General features: G+C 30.2%; 2 protein-coding genes across 3 annotated transcripts in view; one reads left to right on the top strand and one right to left on the bottom strand.

The window, feature by feature from the left end:
* Positions 1 to 21,263, top strand: part of LOC148306559 (leukocyte surface antigen CD53-like) — a 234,979-nt gene extending 213,716 nt beyond the window's left edge. The window contains exon 6 of the mRNA XM_088264803.1: positions 21,120 to 21,263. Within this exon, the coding sequence (XP_088120929.1) occupies positions 21,120 to 21,131 (12 nt within the window). The 3' untranslated portion in view covers positions 21,132 to 21,263. The remainder of the gene's footprint in view (positions 1 to 21,119) is intronic.
* LOC148306554 (uncharacterized) overlaps positions 1 to 21,363 on the bottom strand; it is a 459,678-nt gene that overhangs the window by 157,073 nt on the left and 281,242 nt on the right. The window lies entirely within an intron of this gene.

The raw sequence follows: 21,363 nt of genomic DNA, 5'->3' as shown, positions 1-21,363 counted from the left end.
TATTGGTTTGGTTTTATGGCTGCTCCCAGTTGTGAATCTATTTTGTAGTATTCTCGTGTAAGTCACACGCGACGCTAAAAGGTTCCAAGACATAATATTATACAGGAACATATAAATCATTCCATATTTGTTTTCATCATACAGCATTTCATATTTTTTTAGTTTATAACTTTTAATAAGTACAATCAATAATAAATAATAATATTTAAACATTATAAAATAAAACTATTCAATTTTGGTACTTCTTTCAACCAGTTTCGACAAGCACGTTGTCATCTTTAGGGATGGATATGTACTTCAAACCATCCCGCATCAAGAAATTATTCTTCAGATTATCCCACATAAAAAAGGTGTTTGTCGCAACCAGTTAGAAAAAGTGCCATATATAAAAGTGGTTAATTTCATTTTATAATGTTTATAAGTATCAGAAAAAAAACATTCAAGAAATAGTATTAAAATGTTTTATAATAAAATAACAGTTTATTAAAATTATTTAGCACATTAGGCTACTGTACAAAGAGTTTACATTCCCCGGGTTTGTTTCTCGGCGGAATGAAAATTGCTATTATATTGCATTATTACAAAGATTTATTGTATTTATGACTGATACAAAATATAAAACATAAACAACAATTAAACAACTCATCGTAAAGATTATGCTACATGTACAATACTTTCAAAGACAAAAAATGTAACAAGGTATTGAAATATATAAATCGATAAAAAAGTACATTGCTTTGGCGATCATATCAAAACGGTATATTTTTACTACTTAATAGTTTATCAAATAGATAAATTAAATTAAATTACCCTTTTATTTTCCCATTATACAGGTACATTCTTAAACTGTAATAATTATTTATATGTTACCCTGGACTGGCACTGAAAACCAAAACTAATTGCATTCTTTTCAAGTTGTAACTGAATTTAAAGCCATTTTAATGCAGTTTTCTAAGCACCATTAAATTCATAAATGTAAGAAAAATGTATATAAAAATCAAAAACTAAAGTATGCTTTTACAAAGGGAAAATATTTTTTTATTATTTTTATTATTTTTTATGAAAGGAAGCATCCAACTTTCACCATTCGTTTTATGATAGCGAGCACTTTACAGTGAAACTGAGTTGTACAAAACGTACGTTTTGGTCAGACGACTTTGGTTGTTGCGCAAATTAAAAAGCATCTATTGCATTTTCATTGTATCGAGTAAGAACATGGTAGAATAAAATTGAAAGAGACATTTATACTTCAGTGAGATTATGTTTCGCCGCGTATTCGATTCCCCTCTTTTTTGTAAACAATTTTTTTCTGATCATTGAATATTATTAAAGTATTTTAATTTAAATTTATTTTGATAAAATATTTAAAATACTGTTATTTAAATCGTTCTCCCCTCTGAATTGACATATTTCACATACATATACCCATATTTTTCTGATCCATAATTGTAAATAAGTTATTATTAAGCTAATTTAATAAAATTGTTTGCCTCCGTAGTGTAGTGGTTAGAGTGTTTGGCTGCCATGCTGGAGGTCCCGGTTAAGATTCAGAGAGCAGTCAGAATAAAAAAAGGAATTTTTCACTCATAAACTTATTTGATTTAATTTCATTAATTGATTCGGCAGTCACTTTGTGGTAAAATCTATCAATTTTTAATTAATGTTTTACTTAGTAAATACCATTGATTTACAATGGACAGGTACCTGAAGTGCTAGGCATTTTTCCTTCATGTTTTTAACGATCAATATATTACTATTTCTGTACGAATTAGTGCCCTATGGACTATTGGATGCGGGTAAGGGTAAGAAGCACTAAGACTACTATACTATCTGGATATATTTATGCAATACTACATAATTTCAGTGGAACAAGTTTATTATAATTTGTATGAATGGATTTGTCTTGGAATAGTTTCTAATATATTTGTAATACAGGACTGATCACTTTGCATTATAAATATAATCAAATAAACAACATTTTTATTCGATACAGTGCCATATACACCATTTGGGGTTAATGAAAGTTGAAAGATACTTAGAATTCCATATTCTTCTTCATCTATATTAAGATAATAATACGTAGAAACAAGTGGAAAAACCCAAACTTGTGAACAAGTATTTGGACACTCAAAACGTTGTGAACTTAATAAACGTTTTCATTATTATCTTGTTTTTAAACAAAAATAAGACCTGACACATCCTTTCACCGGGTGAAAAAAAATCATAATAATAACTGCAGACTGCGTTTAAATGCAGACTAAATTTATGAAAACAAGGGAAAAATATGCAATAATTTAGTCAATGTTTGAAATAAGTATATACCGAGGATTTTGTAGACTACTAGCAGGAGAATAGATAATAAAGACATTATCTTCGTTCTGCAATCAACGAATCCCCCGACATACGACAGCGGAGGAGTTCTCTGCTAATCGTTCCAGCAGAAGTTCGGAATTTTCAGACAAAAACACGCCGACATGTGCGTACTTTAGACGACGTTGTTCGTAAAACACAGTTAAGCAGACCCAAAGCAGGATACACGGCTTATCTGAACCTCACGCCTGGCTGAGCAGATCAGGGTAGGCGGGGTGAGGGGTATAAATATAGCTGCGTCATTGTCATTTTTCGACACCCCCTGTATTTATGCCGTTCCGATATTACATGCCACCAGCGCGTAGGAAGAGTTATGCGTCGCTATATAGAGGAAATATATAGGGGGTGGCGAAAGATTTTCGATTAAAAAATGTTGCGAATACATAAAATATAAATCGAACCGTCGAGGTGGCGGTAATGGGATGTAGAACGGGATGTAAGGTAAACTTTGTGGCAAAATTGAATATTCTTTTCCACGACAAAGGGGGCCTTAAACATGTCAATTATTAAAATTTATGAAGACACAAAAAGTGACACAATAAAAATGCGTTCAATAAGTAGATTTGCAAAACCAAATAGGTAACTTTCACGTGGAATTTTGATAAAACTTGGTTAAAAATAAGCTTCACTTAACGTCGATGTTAACTAAATAATATTTTTCATTACTATAGCAACTGTACATATTTAACATGTTAAAGATATAATAAAACAAACTGAAAGCACGTTTATAAACTGTATCTTTAGATAGTACAGTTGTTTTCAAAAGTAGAAACTATCATTATGAAATCCGCTTCCATCTTCTACGCTAAAGAAAAACTTTCTAATCCTTCGAAAACTAAAATTTTACAATTAGAAGGGTCCTTAGAATACCAAAAAGCTTCCGTTTCAAAAGCAGATAGGTATAAAAAAGAGTAACAAATGAAATTTCAGCATTACTAAAAAAAATATATATATCTTATACAAAAAAATTATTCGTAAAATATATAATGTAATTTATTATGTATTTAAACACCATGTAGTTTTAAGTATAATTTAACTCCTATATAAATATGAATTTGTTTAAACTGTAGAAATGTTTTTGTTTTTTATTTTTTATATACAAGTCTCGAAAAATCATTTTTTTTCTCAGTCAGAGTTTTGTAAATATGTAATACATCAAATAAAAAAATAAAGAAATGGGTTTAATTTTAGGTCACATATTAAATAAAGAAACATGGGGTAAAAAATATCATAATTTTTGGTAGTTAATACAAAATTAAAATTGACACATTAGATTACAATCTCTCAATAAAGCACCTTTGAAACTTTGGAATGTGTCACGTTGTTAATGTATCATAAACGACATCGCATCCAAGCTCCAAACTGATGTAATAAGGAATATGTTAGTATATGGATATGTTTCCATACGGCAATTTCTCTAAGGAGTGCTCTAGCATCTTGCTCGGTTCACCATAACTTCAAGGAGACAATTTAAACTGACGATGCACTAGCATTAAAGTGAGTCTTGTTCATGTCATCGCTAGTAGAATTTGGGATCATCTCAGCTCAATGCAGTTTTATCCGAAATGTAATCAGTTGATTTTTAATATACGAATGGATTTCTTTAAATACAAACGATATAGAGGAAACTAAATATATTCAGCAACAAAATTTATTTCATTTATTGACAGGCACTGTGGCGTAGTTGAGTATACTCTTGACTGCGAAACTGGCGTCGCGGGTTTGATTCCCGTTAACATAAAAAAGAATTCTAGAAATATTTTATTTTCAATTGGTCTGAATTTAAATGATATATTTCACACAATTACTTTCCTTGTGTTTACTATTCTACATATACATAGACAAACCCATAAATAAAGGCTTTGGGAGTTATTTCTTTTAAAAAATGGTACTCAATCATTTCAATGTTAACAAGTCCGAGTACGGATATGCAACAGACATCCCACCTTTATTCTTACTTTACGCACTAATTCCATTAATCACTTGCTTAGTTACCGCTGAATAACTTATTTTTAATAATCATTTTATAATATTTCGCACACGTTTGTTAGTTTGTATTAGTTTGCAGTTTTAGTTTGCAGTTTTCAACAACAACGAAAAATCAATTATTGAATTATTTCCCCTGGATTCCTTGTTGGTAGATATGGCACTCGCAACTTACAGGGGACAAGTTGCTATCGACTAATAGGTTATAGGCCATCAATCAGATTAGCTTTGACTGGCGATGACAGTATCGCCAGCCAAGCATTGCGCACTGGGAGCTATAATCCGGGCACTGCGGACCATCTTGATAGCAGTGTATACTCGTGTAAGTTCATAATAACAGTAACGTATGCATACGAATACGTAACACTTGAAAGAGTCGAATTTGGTCGACAAATAATGGTATTTGGATATTGACACATCCTTTATTAATAAAAATAATCGGTAGAAAATATATGCTTAAATGAATAACTGATTTATTTTAAATTTAAGGTTAACTTGATAAATCCCACTATTTTTTATAACCTATTGGGTGGTATTTACTAAGTAAATCTTAAATTAAAAATGGATAGATATTACCAAAAATATATGATTGCCGAATCAATAAACGAAATGAATTACTGATATTTACCAAAGTATTATTTGTCAGTATTTATATCTCTTTAAAAAAAAGGACCTATGTAAGAAATTGAAAAACGATGAAATTTAGATATTGGTCTATTTACACTTATAATCTAAAATAACTTTATTATGTTTCAAATCAACCAAAAAGGGGTCGTTTAATTCAATTATTTTTTAAAAGCACGCCTTTAATTTATGTACAAAAATTTTATTAATATTTTGTTACTTATTTATTTTTTTACAAAAATTTTAATAATATTAGTATATAAACACTCACCGAGATTTTTATATCTACCGGTTTCGAGACGTACCCGTCTCTTCGTCAGGACAATCACTATTACAGCATGCAAACAATACCACCCTTCACCACCATTTACACACTTAAAACTACACAACATGTTTAACACATGCGATTTTAGTAGAAAAATAAATAAGTAAAAATGACTAACCACAAAGTAAATGCTTTAAATATGAATAATATTGGAAATATTTTTTTAAATTTAGCAAGTATTAAAACATAAATAAGACTGCATTTTTCTCCAAATCCAACTCTGTTAGTTGATAGTATCGATATTTGATAGTTAGATTCAATCAACGATAGGTAGCATGATCTGGATAAGATATATTCTTATCCGAATAAAATGAAAACCCAAATAATAACCCGCGAACAAAAAATAATACAACGTAAACCCCCTTGAGAATGGTCACTTCAATAATGCATAAAGCTTATGATTGCCTCTTCTCGGGGGTGGAATACCTTAACAAAGGGCTGAGATTAGGTCTGCAAATATAAAGGAATACACGCAGCGGTAGTATTAAGAGATTATTTCAGCGTCTTAATGCAACCACGATCCGCTGAAAGTCTGAAGATAAGGGGGTTCACTCCTATTATGCTGGCACCACGCAAACCTAAGGGGAATCAAGTAGTCAGGTATTTTGGCTTAAGCCGAATAAAGGTATGTTTGGAAAAACATTTTGATGCGAAACGTAAGCAGGCCAATGATTCAATTGGATTGGTTTGATTATACAACATAAATTGGGATTATTTTGATGCTAAATCTATCAATATCATAACATTTTGATGATTTATAGGTTTTGTGAAATTAATATTTACTAATGAAGATTGTCCGCCTCCGTAGTGTAATGGTCAGTACGCTCGGCTACCGTTCTGGAGGTCCTGGGTTCGATTCCCAGGGGAGTCAAATAAATAAAAGTGATTTTTTCACTCTAATACTTATTCCATATTACCCTGGACTGGTACCTGAAGTGGAGGGCTGATCACCTTTCCTTCGTGTGTTAACGATCAAGATAACACTGCGTTTGTATGATGCAGTGCCCTATGCACCATTGGGTGCGGATAAGGGTTTGAATTGAATGAAGATTAGGGAACTGAAGTGTAAAAAAATGCTTAAAAAGGCGTGTTCACATTAAATGCTAGTTAAAATATAGAAAACACTAATTGTGATAAAGAATTGTTTTAAAATATAGTTTTGATTTTCTTGGTATATAAACGATGACGAGGATACACACTTCCAACTTCCAATCCAATAAAATAAGCTAATAACTCTAAAATCTAACGAACATATCAAAAGAGAGAGAATAAAACTAGTTTTTGAAATACCATTCCCGGGAAATTATTCCAGATTACAACTTTTGGCAGGGGATGTTTCTTTTGCGGATTTAAGAAGGATAAAAGCAAAGTAAATACTTTTCATTAAGCTTATTATTTATCAGTACATCACAGCTACTTTACCATAAAGCTTAAAGTAAGGGTCGGTACTCTGTTGTCGCCCTTGTTTTATTATATTTATGACAAAATTGTGAGCTTTCCCCTCCAAAGGGAAGGAAAGAAAAAATACTTCTAACGAAGGTAAACGATGGTACAATGATCTTGCATTTTTGATTTTTTCTGTTTGTTGGTATTACTGAAATAATTTTATTTTTCAGTACCTTAAAAAGAAAAAAGAATAATTTTTGATAAGGTGTACATCGTACCATGTATTACGGTGTTTAAGTTGAAAATGTGTTCAAAATATCAGTACATCATTGTTTTGAAATTATAATATTTGAAAACAATCGAATATTTGAATTTTGGCCGTTAAATTGGAATTAGTAAAGTTAAATAAATCCCACAAAATTACAAATTATTTCTTTAAATCCTGTTCATAGACCCTAAAAAAAGCTTGCAGGCTATTCTTTTGTTAAAAAATATGACAAAGAATTGCAAAACCGTTATTAAAACACAGATATTTAGGTTAAAATTAGAAAGTACTTTTAATTTATATCACCATATATTTATTTCCTTTTACTCATTTTATTACCGCAACGCATTCATATAATGTTTTCAAGCATTTTTCCAACGGTCGACTGTTCATATGTGGAGCTTTGACCCGACAAATATAATCCAATATATAAAGCCAATGAAATCGGTTAAGTGCGGGTGTTCATGACATTTTTACGTAAAATATCGGCCGTTTAACCATTTATGTTTTCTAGCATTTTCCTCTACTTCCCCGTTGTTTTTTCTTTGCACGCTCGTTTACAGCGCTCGGTGGCGGTATTCAAGAGAGTTTTATTGGATTTAAATGATTTTATTGGTTTAGAAGTACCGTTTTTCTCCAGCTAAACAATTAAAACTCGTTTTGTTACTCGAAAATACGTAAAAACAAAATACTTTCTTCATTTCTTTACGTGTGAGAAAAATATGTGTTTTCTTTTATTAAAATTAAACACTTAAATAAACCACTTTAATGAGTTTTATTTTATTTACGACTAGTTTCTTAATTTGTTTTTATATACATAAGAGCAGTAGCGTGAACAAAGTTTTGAAAAGGTGGGTGTTTCGATGCATTCCGCGTCATTTTCAAACACTGTATGTGAAGCTTAGTCTGAATTTTAGAGTTGACACAATATATTAAAAAAAAGGTGTTATTCACCAAGTAATACAATTAAAAACTAATGTATATTAAAACAAAGTGACTGCTGAATCAATAAATGAAACTTAAATTTTATATTAAACATTTCTAGTGACCTTTTTAAAAATCTCATTTAAATCAATAATTATGATTTTGTGGGGAAAGTACATGTTAAGTAAGGAAGTTAAGCACTGATTTTATTTGTAACAATATTAAAATAATAAGGAATTCTGATTTATTGTATTATTTTTTTTGGCTATTTTTTTTAGACAACTTTTAGTAACTTCCAAATATTTCGAACTCAGTGAAACGTTTCATACAAACGAATGAGGGAGAGTTAAAAAGTATGAAGGGCTTAAGAAACACTTCTTCCGTAATAGTGAAGTGATTTTTCCCCGGAGGAAATCTTCCGTCGCAGTCTCCTTGCTTCGGACATTTCAATTATCGCGGGACTCATAGTGAGCCGACAGCCAGCTAGTATGAGGAACCCAACTCCATATTCCGTCGCTGAGAAAAGACGTTGTCAACATTTCACGCGACAATTTTATTTTATTTTATTTCGAAGTATTAAATATGGAATATTTCATCCATCTGCGCAGTGAAGTGGTGAAACATCTATTGTTTAAAGAAGATGGAAGTCTGAGCATCTCAGGGCTGGCATTTAGCTGATTTAAGCGATCACTTTATACACTTGTGTAACGTTCACCATTCTGCCTATAATTGGACATACATATTGAATTAATTTTTGAAACCTGTATATATGCAATGGTCTCAGAAACGAAACCACAAGCTGGTACAATTTTCGATACATTTGGAAGTATGGCTGATTGTAGCGCCATCAGTTGAGAACTTGGTGAATAATTCAATTAAGCTTACGCCGTTTGAACACGATAGATGTTTCATATCAAGTTTAGACATCTTTAAATTGACATCTCATCCATAGATTGAATAATCCAGTGTCTTATTTGGTAAATAATTTTAATATTATAAATGATTTTCAGTTTCCTATTTTTAATACTATCCTGGATTGATACAAGAAGCGCAGGACTGATCACCTTGTCTTCATGCAATTAACTATTAACATAACACTGCGTCGATAGGATGCAATGCTCTATACACCATTGAATGCGGATGGGGGGAAGTATAAGAAATAGTGATTTGTATAATTTCCTTGCCATTTGATTAATCAACTTATACAAGGTTGTACTATAACGGTGATAAATAAATTAATTGACACCACTTTGGTGCTGCCGCTATATTATTTATAAAGCCACATTGTAATTTTCACAAATGTTCAAAGTTGGTATAAGTAAAATTATCCAATCTTGGCGACAACTGTTAAGTCTCGGTTAACTTTCGTGTACTGGACAGCTTAGAACTTGAAACGTACGTGACAGGGTGAAACGCATGTACTACACGCTACACTTTCCTACACTACTGTACTACAGTACAACACTACTAACAATACTAAATCCTCGTACTTACGGTGCGCCTGCAATAAGACGGAGTTTGCTCCTTCATTGTGGTTCCTAGTTTGTAGAACGAGGCCCGACAAAGCCAGCAATAGAAGACAGTTGTTATTAAAAAACTTTGAGAGACATATTTGTTGAACTTACATGTAAGATGTACAATATATCTATCCCCAAATACGGTCATAACATATAAACATATATAGAAAAATTTAACATTTTATTTTATATTGGGTTTGCATTTAGTAACAAATTTAGTAAAAAAATCTATTTATAAATACTTCAATACATCTAGAAAAAAACCTTAAGCATGTGTATTATTTCTCGATCTTGCAAGTATGTACATTGTTATCTTTTTCAATTAAAATAATTATACTAGTTTATTCCGCCTTGACTTAACAGTGGATGCTATACTTAGGCAGCCATATTTTAATAAATATAAAACCTGATGATGACAAGGTTCTTGTTGAAACCGGCAGGTTAAATTGTATTAATAAAAAGTGGTTATAACAAAGTTATTTCATTTTATAAAGTTTATAAAATATGCCACAAAGTATCTGCGGAAAACGTTCAAGAAAAACCATATTTTGTTTAAAAAATAACACGGTAATAAAATAACAACAAAATACTGGGAAATATTGTTTCAATTATAATTCATATATGAGTTCAAAAAAAGGTTATCAAATGAGTTGTTTCTATTGAAGAAGTGATTAATTATACACAGCCTGGATTTTATTGTAAACATTGTCATATTACAACTTAATTTCTACTGAAATATTCCGAAATAATATTTCACAAATAAACAAATACTATAGTCTCATACCAACATAAACAATCCTTGATTTGATAGTAAAAGAATTAAACTGCTAAATTTGACACAATATTGATATATAAAATTAAACAACTTTGTTTTAACAACTTTTTTGTGTCACAAAGTATCTGCGAAAAACATTCAAGAAATATTGATTTAGACTTTTTTATCTTTGAAATGAAAGATTAAAATTTAAAAAAAATATTAATCGTTTGCAATGATTGAAAAAAATATAATAAAAAAATTTGGGGTCGTTTGGTTTCAGTAATTCTAAAAGCTCGTATGTAATACCTGTGTACTGTGTACATAATATTGGAACGAGTCTTTTGTGTTTTTTTCTTACACGCGAAAAAATGTGTACAAAAAATACAGAAAATTTCGGCAATCTTTTATAAAGCAGCTGAATGCTTTTGAATCTTAAAAAAACGGCAGAGAAATGAAATTGGCAATTTCCATTCCGTAAACGAGATCCGGTGTTAGCTCAGCAGAATATTATTTCGCCGTTATTTGGCATTCACATTTCCACAGTTGTTGTATGGTACGAGTAAAATAGTTGAATTGCAGCATTATACCTCGTCTGGTGCGATGCAGTGAATACGGTTTTACGTTTTACACTATTTAGTATGCGAAAACTGCGGCGGAATTGCCCATTTACTGACTGTAAAAAATCGAATGAGCACGTTTCTATATCACTTTTTACGTTTGCCCGACGCAATGTCATCAACTTTTTGTGGGAAAACAAACGCGAATTTCAGCCAATTAGCTGTTTGATTTTTCTGGCTGGAAAATGCGATATTATTATTGGATCAACGTTATGACAAACCGCAACTTTGTTTATTTTCAATGTACAATCATAACCCACACAATTATTTTTGATTGGTGATGAGGAGTTTAAAAAGTAATGTGATGTGATTCCAAGCCTACTAACAAAAAACATATTTGAGAATGAAAAAAGGCTATTATTTATGTTATTATTAAAACGAGTTTTTTTTTAATTATTATTTGTACTATACAAAAAAAAAATTTTGATGCAGATTTATGTATTTGAGCAACTTTTCTCCAACAAATCGTCATAAATATGCATTTAAATATAAGGAGACATTATTACAAGATAAAATCTGCACATTTAATATTTCTTCTTTTGACGACTAGATCATTTATCACGTGAAAGCAAGGTGGTCAGTCCTGCGCTTTTTTCTGACATTTCTTGGTGAAACTGCATTTAATATAATAAAATAACAACTGTATACTTTTTTCCACATAAATTTTATTGGACGGGATCGGGTTTCATCGTAACCGTCATCATCAGACTGAACTGAAAAAACTATACAATTGTTATTTTTTTATATAAACATAAAACACTTTTAAAAGACCACTTTTATCATGATAAATTTAAAAAGTGAACTTCAACAAGTAGTGACTTATTATTATATTTTAATCATCATAAAAGTGCGTTTTATAATTTTGTAATATAAAAAATATAATTATATTCTTTCCATTAAGTTTTAATTTTAAAAAAATAATCTAAATTTATTACTAAACTCTAAAATATGCTATTTTGACTTAATGATGTATATTGCAAAGGTTTCAACGTTCTACAAACTGACAAAATACACTAAGTAGTTTAAAATGTAATATTTATGTGGTTTAAAAAGAAAAAAACAACTTTATGTTCAATGGCGGGTATTTTATTTAGCCTTAAAGCTTTAAATAACAGGCATTTTAGGGTTAACGTTTTTCGCTAGTATACCCACGAAATGTTCTGATAGTTCTCGGTTATGTCTCATTTCAGACTGGGAGTTTGTGAAGATGTCACTAGGATAGTTGGCAGTCTATAATATTAACAATATCCTTCCGTCTGCGTCCCGTTCCGAGCAGCGAGCGGCGGTTAAGGGTTAAGGGTCCTATAAAGGGCCGTTATAACAATCGTTAGCAGGACCGCGGGTCGTTCCGTCGCTTTCCTTTCATTTTCTTTATGGCAAATATTGACTTTTGGGGAACGTTAAAAGTGAAAATAACATTTCCTCGGAAGACATTTAAGAAACAAGTGACAGTATTTTTTAATTAAAAAGGATCTTTAGGGTGAATGAAATATTCCAAAGAATAAGAAATTTGGCTGTTATTTTATTTTTCATAGAATTCCATTCCATCGTTTTCTCGAAAGGGCATCATACTGCCATGAAAAATTTACACGTAAATTCGATTCTCGAATGAAATAAATATTACTTTGTTGCAATTTTTTTAATAACAATTGAATGTCAGTTTGTACTGATAAATGTAGCATTAACGTACAATAAGAATTTCGTGTTATTATAAACAAATATTTTTGAAAAAAAATACTTACAATTTCGTTTATTTTTTTGAATAAAGTAGATTGTGAATGCTTAGAAGTTGAATTACCTGAAACAAAAGAAAATAAATTAATTCATACATGCATACCTCGTTGTTGACTAAATTGTGTCGGGTTATAGTCTCGTGGTTAGTGTTGCGAACTCTTGAGTCAGAGTTTCTCGGTTCGAACACACTTTACCACAATTTGATGCCTATTGTTAATAATGAGCCGCTTAGGTTAAAGGAAATAGTATGAACATTAAGTATTTTTGTAAATAATAAAACACAAATATTTCTCTTCTTTGAAAAAAAATTAAAGAAAAATTATTAGCACGTAAAATAGAAATAAACTTTGTTACGTAAAACTTTATTCTTGCAAAAAAAACTAAATAAAAACATTATTTTAAAAACAACATACACATTAACTTTAGATTTTTTTTCTGAAAAATGAACAAAGAACTTTCTGAAACTTTAGGCGGGAAAGTGTCAGATACAAGCAACATTCTTCATGGGCGGCAAATAATATCTCTACAGAGATTGCAGGCTTAACCATGTCTCATTATTGCGCGTTGCTCTCCACTATCTAGAAGGCCGTGATGAGCGAGGAGAGGGTGTATAGGTGGCCGCGGCCGCAGGCGGGACGGGTGCATGCCCTCTCCAGTGGGAGGGAAAGGGAGAGCGATACAAAACAAGAGGCAAAATGGCCGCGTGATATATCGACACTAAATCATAATGCCCTATTACTCTTATGTGTCCTGCGTATGAAATGGTGGACCCTTTAGAAATTGAGGGAATTTCTTCGGAAAACTTAAGAAAAAATATTCTCGGAAATATGCCCGTTTTAGTTTTAGCGTACTGTATTTCAAAAGAAAAAATCTTTTTAATTGATTATAGTTTCAAAAAAATATCCATAAAATATTATGCTTCATGTTTAAGTAAAAAAATACTGAAATGAATGTCATTAGAAGACAAAAATAAATCTTATAAAATTAATAAAGAATTATAAATTTATAAATACTCAGTGAAGCCTTTAATATTTGGAATGTGAAAGCCATTTCATATTTTTTTACATTTTCAAATTTCAACATACATATGCCGATGAAGAAAAATATAGAAATCTGGGTATTAACAGGGCTTATGACCTATCATAGGCTGGTTAAATAACCACTTTACACACATGCAACATTTACCATTCTACCCGTGATTGACAACCACACTACTAAAATTTTCGGAACTCACAGATATAGTGATCAATCTCGTGACGCAGTGCTTATAAGTTCACAACATCCTTCTATGTTGGATTGAGAATTTTTTTTTATTAAGTAGAGACCATTTTATTTGTATGCAAGATCCGTACCTCAGATTATTTATACATACTGAGAAATGCCGGAAAACGTAATTATTTTTTATATGCAGCTTATAATTCCACAAGTTATTATTATTAGTAGAGTATTTTTTATTTATTTTTTTGTTCAAATTTCTGTATTTATATACAAATTACAACAAATATGAAATAATTTATGATTTAAATATGTTCCCGTCTACCAAGTGCGCTTTTCTTACATCCGTGGAACTCCTGTTCTGAAATGCTTTATGCGAGGGAATATTTTTCGTCTAACCAAACGGCATTCCTTCTTATTGTAATGGAAATTTCATCGGAGATAAGGTGAAAAATCGACCATTACGCCCTTAACTCTTTTGTTCAGATGTGCTTTAAGTGGCGCAACCCTGATTTATATTGCATTCACAGAGCGTAAATATTTATAAGAAACATTTTAATTCAATCTAGGCATTGAATATCAATGCTTTTTAAAAGTGTAAGAGTTTTGATGTTTAAATAAAAATAATGATGTATTTTTTATTATTATTTACGAGTACTACGTCCAAATATTGTCAACCATTTTATACTTTTTGTTTTGTTTCTGTTTGAAATTCATAATTTGTTAACTTTTAGATGTTCTAAACTCTATATTTTATTTTCTCTATTACTTATGAGTAAAGATATTTATTTTTTAAACATTTAATTAATGGTTTATTTATTGAAATATGTTTTACAAATTTATAATATTTTATAAATCAATGAATAAATTTGAATGTGATAACTATTCGAAAACTATTATGAATATTCAAAATTTCTTGAACATATTATATAATTTAAATAATTTTTAAATAGTAAAATTGGTAAACAAAAATCAGTATTTTTAGTAATTATAAACCTAAAATCTCTTTACTTTGTAATATTTTTTATTGTTTTCCAATTGATCACATTTTTACAAAAAAAATGGTAAAAAAAGAAAGAAAATGCATTCCGAATCCATTTACCAACCCATACATCGATAAATATGTACATATTTATCGTTACGTGGGTTGGAAATGTGATTTCTTCAAGTAACAAGGATACAATCCTTGGGCGACATCCTCCCAACAGTGGCAATAAATTAACTTGTTGTACATTGTACGCGATAAATTTCCCTTTTATTCTGGGTCAAGGGGCGCTATTGTGGCTGGAACGAGTTTTGCCGCCCCGCCCGGGCCGGATCGGGTTCTGCCGCCCCGGCCGGAACCGATCGCCCATCACCCTTCCTTGGGCGGCAGATCCATTCATCCATTTGTTCCGGATGATTTCCCGCATCATCGTTACGTAGGAACCAGTCGCGGTAGGCGGCAACGGAAGCGAAATCGAACATAATCCGCCCTTTTGCCGATGATGGTTCATTTTTTTCAGAGGGTTCGACTGGACACTCATATTTTTATTGCAGACTGAAAATCGATGGATTTAAAACGCGTTCATGAAATTTTATCGTATAATAATGTGGTGGTGATTTATCGTTGGTCCCATGATAATGTATTTTTATTTCCCAATATCCACACCTAAAGAGCGATGTAATTGATTTAAGGTTATTAACCCTTTGGAAATGTTACAATCAGATTGAGAAATAACTCAGGATAGTACGAAATAAATAATTACGAAAACCACTATTTCACTTGTTTTATAGTCTTAAATTGATCAAAGCCACCAAACGACTGCATTGTGAAGGAATAAAACAGTCAAATATAATTTTTTAACTTTTGTTTTAGCTCAGTTTATGCATAGGCTATCAACTTTTTCTCCTAAATCGCATTTGAACCCACTACCTCTGTTGACTTAATCTGTAATATTCGTATGTATTATAACAAATGTATTATTTGCTTGAAAATTATATATTTCAAGATCGTAACAGAAAAAAATTAATCCGATATGTATAAGACCATATTGTAAAGATTGTTTGCTAATTAGTGCAATGCTTTACCATTTACGATTGTTGTTATAAAAAAATAAAAAAGAGAAAAACCATTTTTATCTCTGATTACCGATAAAACTATTTAATGTCTAATAAAAGTTTATTTTGAATACATAAAAAAAACGACTTAAGTACATAGAATTTTAAAATTTGTAATTCGTGAACTGACGTTCAAATGAAAATAATAAGAAAATTGTCAGTGAGTAATATAATTTATCATGAAAACCGAATGATAGAATATTTTATGAAAGGGATGTTTTGCATTATATGAATTTGATTATAGACATAAAACGATAACTCTAAATAGTTTGTACGTATTTAACTTTGACCTAGTTTATGGTCATTAAAAAGGTCATACTCAAAACTGGCAAGATCCAATCCGATTCCCGAGGGAAAATACTCGACGTACAAGTATGTAAGCCGTAAAATTAACGCATCATCGTATGGGGCCAATTTAGTTAGTAAACAAATACATCATTACCCTGTTACCTGATTCAATCGCTGCTGACTACGGTTAATCAAATTTACCTCAGCTCTCCCAAAGGACAACCCTATTATCAAAGTATACACGGTGGGATATAGACTCGATACTCATAAACCCAAATCACCCTGGCACTTTGCAAAAATAACGAAATTCATGATTTACAATACAGGATGTTTGATCCAGTTTCTTTACCCTTTTGAAAATTTTCGATAGTGGCACGCACTTTGCAGACTTACGGTTACGTCTTAAATATCGTAATGGTGTTTGAACAAGCCATTAACGTGTTTCTAGGCCCCGTAACTTATTACGGAATCATGTTTGAATTTTGAATTTCTAAGGGCGAACCTTGCATCGAGGAAGGTAAGGTTTGCGGGATGCGGTTCTTTGTTCAGGCGAAACGGAATACGAATCTTTCATTAATGATGAGAATCTAATGAAGATGTGAGTAAACTTCTTTCAGGTAAAAGTGAATTAACAAATTTGTAGCGGTTTTAAGATTGAGAGTAATGAATTACAGGATACTAATTTATTTATGAATATATGTGTGTATATACGAGTACATATATAAAAAGCAACATTTAACATGAAACTTTTTTATGATTTTTGATACGATTTTTCCAGATAAAAAAGTATTTTTAACGAAGAAATTTAGTTTAAAATCGGTTTTTAGAGCAAAAAATTTTAGAGTTAATTCCTATCTACGCCAAATAGTTCATAGAGCTCACCATCGAAACAATGCAATGTAAACTCGATCGTTGATTTAATGAAGGACCTTTTTCTTCTATAGATGGAATATATTTGTAAAATACAGACGAAGTAAGTGAAGTAGCTCAAAGTGAAAGATATAAAGGCTCGATGGGAAAGTAAACGGAGAAGGAGATGTTTAGCGTTTCATTTATGAAAAATTCTTATGTGATCTCTTTTATGTGAGAATACGAGAGAATAAAAACCAAATTATTATTTATCACACTCCTTATCGTTCAACATTCAATTAATACCCAACCAAGATACCAACCAAAAACCTTTACTTCATGACTAGCTGTCTCGAAATAACAATTCCCATACCAGCTTGACTATCAAATGATCTATAGTAAAGAGAGTGTTTTATTACCATAAACAATTAATAATGTTTTTAAAATATTAAATAATCTCCTTACTTTGGAATTCGCGCGATTGGGCGGGGGTCGGGACCGTTGATCCCAAACAAGGACAGTTACTATCAAATTACTTTATATATATATATATATATATATATATATATATATATGTGTGTGTGTGTATATATATATATATATGTATATATATATATATACACATATATATATATATATATATATATATATATATATATATATATATATATATATATATATATATATATATATATATATATATATATATATATATATATATATACACACATACAAAACGATTATCACGATTAAATAGAGTAGCTTTTACACAACATGATAATTTAAGGCTAAAATTCGCTGACTGGCTGAAGCGTGTCCTATCTCATCAAGTGTGGTACAGGCGGTACTCGGCAGGGCGGGTCGCGGTCAAATCAACCTTCAGCGAGCGAATGTGAAATCATTGTGGAACGGAATGTGCACCGATTGATTTTAATTTTAAACCATATAAAAAATTTTGAGTGTGTCCAAATACTTGTTCACAAAATCTGGATTATCTCCAATTACAGGAGTTATTTTCATATTATTTTTTAACATCTCATCAAAGATGAAGAAGAATATGGAAGTCTGGGCATTTACGGGGCTTTTGTGAACAAGTATTTGTGAACAAGTATTTGGACACACTCAAAATGTTGTAAATAAATTATCTGGTCAAATTATAAGCTTAAATAAAAATGAAAATGGTATTTTCCGGCGTTTCTCATGTGTGTGATTATAATCCAGGATTCGGACCTCATATACTAATATAAGAGTTTCTGCTTAGTAAAAAGCTTCTTTACATCCCACCAATACATGTTTCTAGTGAAGTTCTAGTGATTCAAGAACAAGGTTTCTAAATTGGTTCATATATATAGAACTTCCAAGAATTTGAGTAGTGTGGTTGTCAATAATGGGTAGAATTGGTGAATGTTACACGTGTGTAAAGTGATCACTTAAACCAGCCGATGACGGTCGTCAGCCCCGTAAATGCCCAGACTTCCATATTCTTCTTCATCTTTGATGAGATGTTAAAAAATAAACCATATAAACATATATGTTTAAGTTTACTATTTTAGTATAAGTATCGTGATCGTCATATACCTAGGTTGGCTGAGATGAGGAGACCAGTACAATGCCTTATTTTATTGATAATAATTCAACAAAATAAATATAATTTATTTATATGTATTACACACGTTATTTTAAAGCTCATTTTACTCTTATGCTGGTAATGTAAGGAAAAAACGTTTTATCTTAATTTCAGGAAAAACGAAATTTTAATAGAGTAAAAGAAAGCATTACATAAAAATGAAAGTGAATATCATGGAAACATTAAGAGATTAAAATATTTTAAAACTAGAAAATATAATAACTTAAGATTCTTAGTCTTTAAAATCGTTTTGGTAAGGGAACTTTAATTGATCAATAATATACATATTTTAAAACATAATGATAAAAATGAGACTTTAACTATTGAAGGACGTGTATTGTAGAGCTGTTGGGTAGACGCCCAATGTGCAAAACAGTTTTTAGGGTCACTTTTAAAATAGTATAAAAATTGGTTTTTCGAATACATGAAGAGACTTGGCAAGGTCAGATCAATTAGAACCTAAAATCTGGTGGTGTCAAAAGTCTACGTAATCGGAGGGCATGTATGACTAGATTTATAGACGTGAAGGAGGCGAGGAGTGTACGTCAGGACAGAAGAGTGTGGCGTTCCATCCTATCTGCCTACCCAAGCGGGCATGATGGTGGTAGTAGTAGTAGTAGTAGTAGTAGTGAAGATACTTATTTTAAGCAAAACTATATAACAATAAAGTAAATAATGTTAATATTTTCGAATTGAGTAAATCCAAAACAGGAAGATAAGTGTTATATTTATCGGCGCAGTTTCCTGAAAAATATAAGCTAAGGGCATTTCAGCATGGGGGTAATGCGAATTAAGACTTTAACGTTAACACCGCATGGCTAGTGCTGTGCATAAAGATAAAATACTCGTTTATCTTTCTAGACATAAAATACTAAATAAATATTTCTAATAGTTTCTTTTTGCTGGAAATATGAATAAGAACATTTGTTTTTTTTCGTAAGTAAAGCAAAAAAAGTAGAGAAACGAGGTATTTATTTTACATATATTGGATGTAAACTTTAATAAGAAAACATCAAATTATTACTAAACCCGGGCTACATTCTGCATTTTTTCCTATTTAAATTATTATCTACTTTTAAATTTTTTGCATTGTATTAAAAACTGATACAAAAAGGTCATTGGAAAATTATAATGTAGTATTGAATATTTAATTTTTAATTTTTATTTTCCTATTTAAGTATTTAAAGACCAATTTTAGACAATTTCAAACTCTTTTGATCGAAATCAGACTAAAATTTATTCAATACATATGTGTAGGTGATTGTTTAATGTAAGGTTTTGAAAATCTTAGTTCAAAGACATCACGCATGGAAAAGTATATATTTATTTTTAAATTATCTAATTATAATAAGATAATTCGTATACATATTTTTATATATATATGTATATATATATATATATATATATATATATATATATATATATATATATATATATATATATATATATATATATATATACATATATATATATATATATATATATATATATATATATAAATATATAAATATATTTTTATATATATATATATTATATATATATATATATATATATATATATATATATATATATATATATATATATATATATATATATATATATTTATATTTATATATATATATATATATATATATATATATATATATATATATATATATATATATATATATATACACATATATATATAAATATATATGTATATATATATATATATATATATATATATATATATATATATATATATATACACATATATATATAAATATATATATATATATATATATATATATATATATATATATATATATATATATATATATATATATATATATATAAATATATATATATATATATATATATATATATATATATATATATATATATATATATATATATACAGTATCTACTCAATGAATTAGGGCCACGCAGAATTTCGCGCAATTTCTCAATTCAAACAGGAATAACTCAGAGAAAACCTTGAATAAAACAACATTGAATTTTATTTACACATGAACACTACTTTATTACGCTTAAATTATGCATATATTTTCATATAAATATAGTTAGTATTTAGTATTTCCACCTTTGGCAGAAATAACTGCCTCAATTCTTTTTGGCATACTTAAAATGCACTGTTTTATCATATTTTTTATTTCTTCGTCTTCTGACCAAATTTTTTGAATATTTTTTTTTGGACAGTCTACTGTCGGATTTGTAAATGAGTATACCTTATTTTTTAACATGCTCCATACGTTTTCTATAGGATTAAGGTCCGGAGAATTTCCAGGCCAGGGGAGCAAAGGCAGATTTTTGTTAGACAAAAATTGTATTATTGATTTAGCCCGGTGGCAAGGTGCCCCATCCTGCATGAAGGTGTATGGACCTTCTGTTGGGTCGAGTGTATGGTAGAAGGGCAATAAAATTCGTTCGAGGACCTGCTTATATGCTTATAGGAATTTTGGTTCATTGTTCCTTCCACGAAAAACAACGGCCCAGGTAAATTGTTAATAATACATGACCATATCATTGTTGCAGGGGGGTGTTTGATAACTTTTACCACACAGGCCTCATTGTAACGTTCCATTGGTGTTCTCCTGACGAATTGACGGCTCTCTGTCACGGCTTCTAACCGGCACTCATCACTAAAGATGACCTGAAAAATAATGAAAATTTAAGTTTAATTCAAGTATATAAGTTTATTTACTAAAATGATATGTTGAAAATTCAATTTAAATAAATACCTTTTTCCAATCATCTACCGAGTAATTTCGATGTAGCC

Source organism: Brachycentrus maculatus, unplaced genomic scaffold, assembly GCF_059751285.1.
Source record: "Brachycentrus maculatus isolate JH-2025_06_01 unplaced genomic scaffold, ASM5975128v1 h1tg000238l, whole genome shotgun sequence".
Lineage (NCBI taxonomy): Eukaryota > Metazoa > Arthropoda > Insecta > Trichoptera > Brachycentridae > Brachycentrus > Brachycentrus maculatus.
Note: the sequence above shows the minus strand (reverse complement) of the source record. Positions and strands in the feature narration are given on the sequence as shown.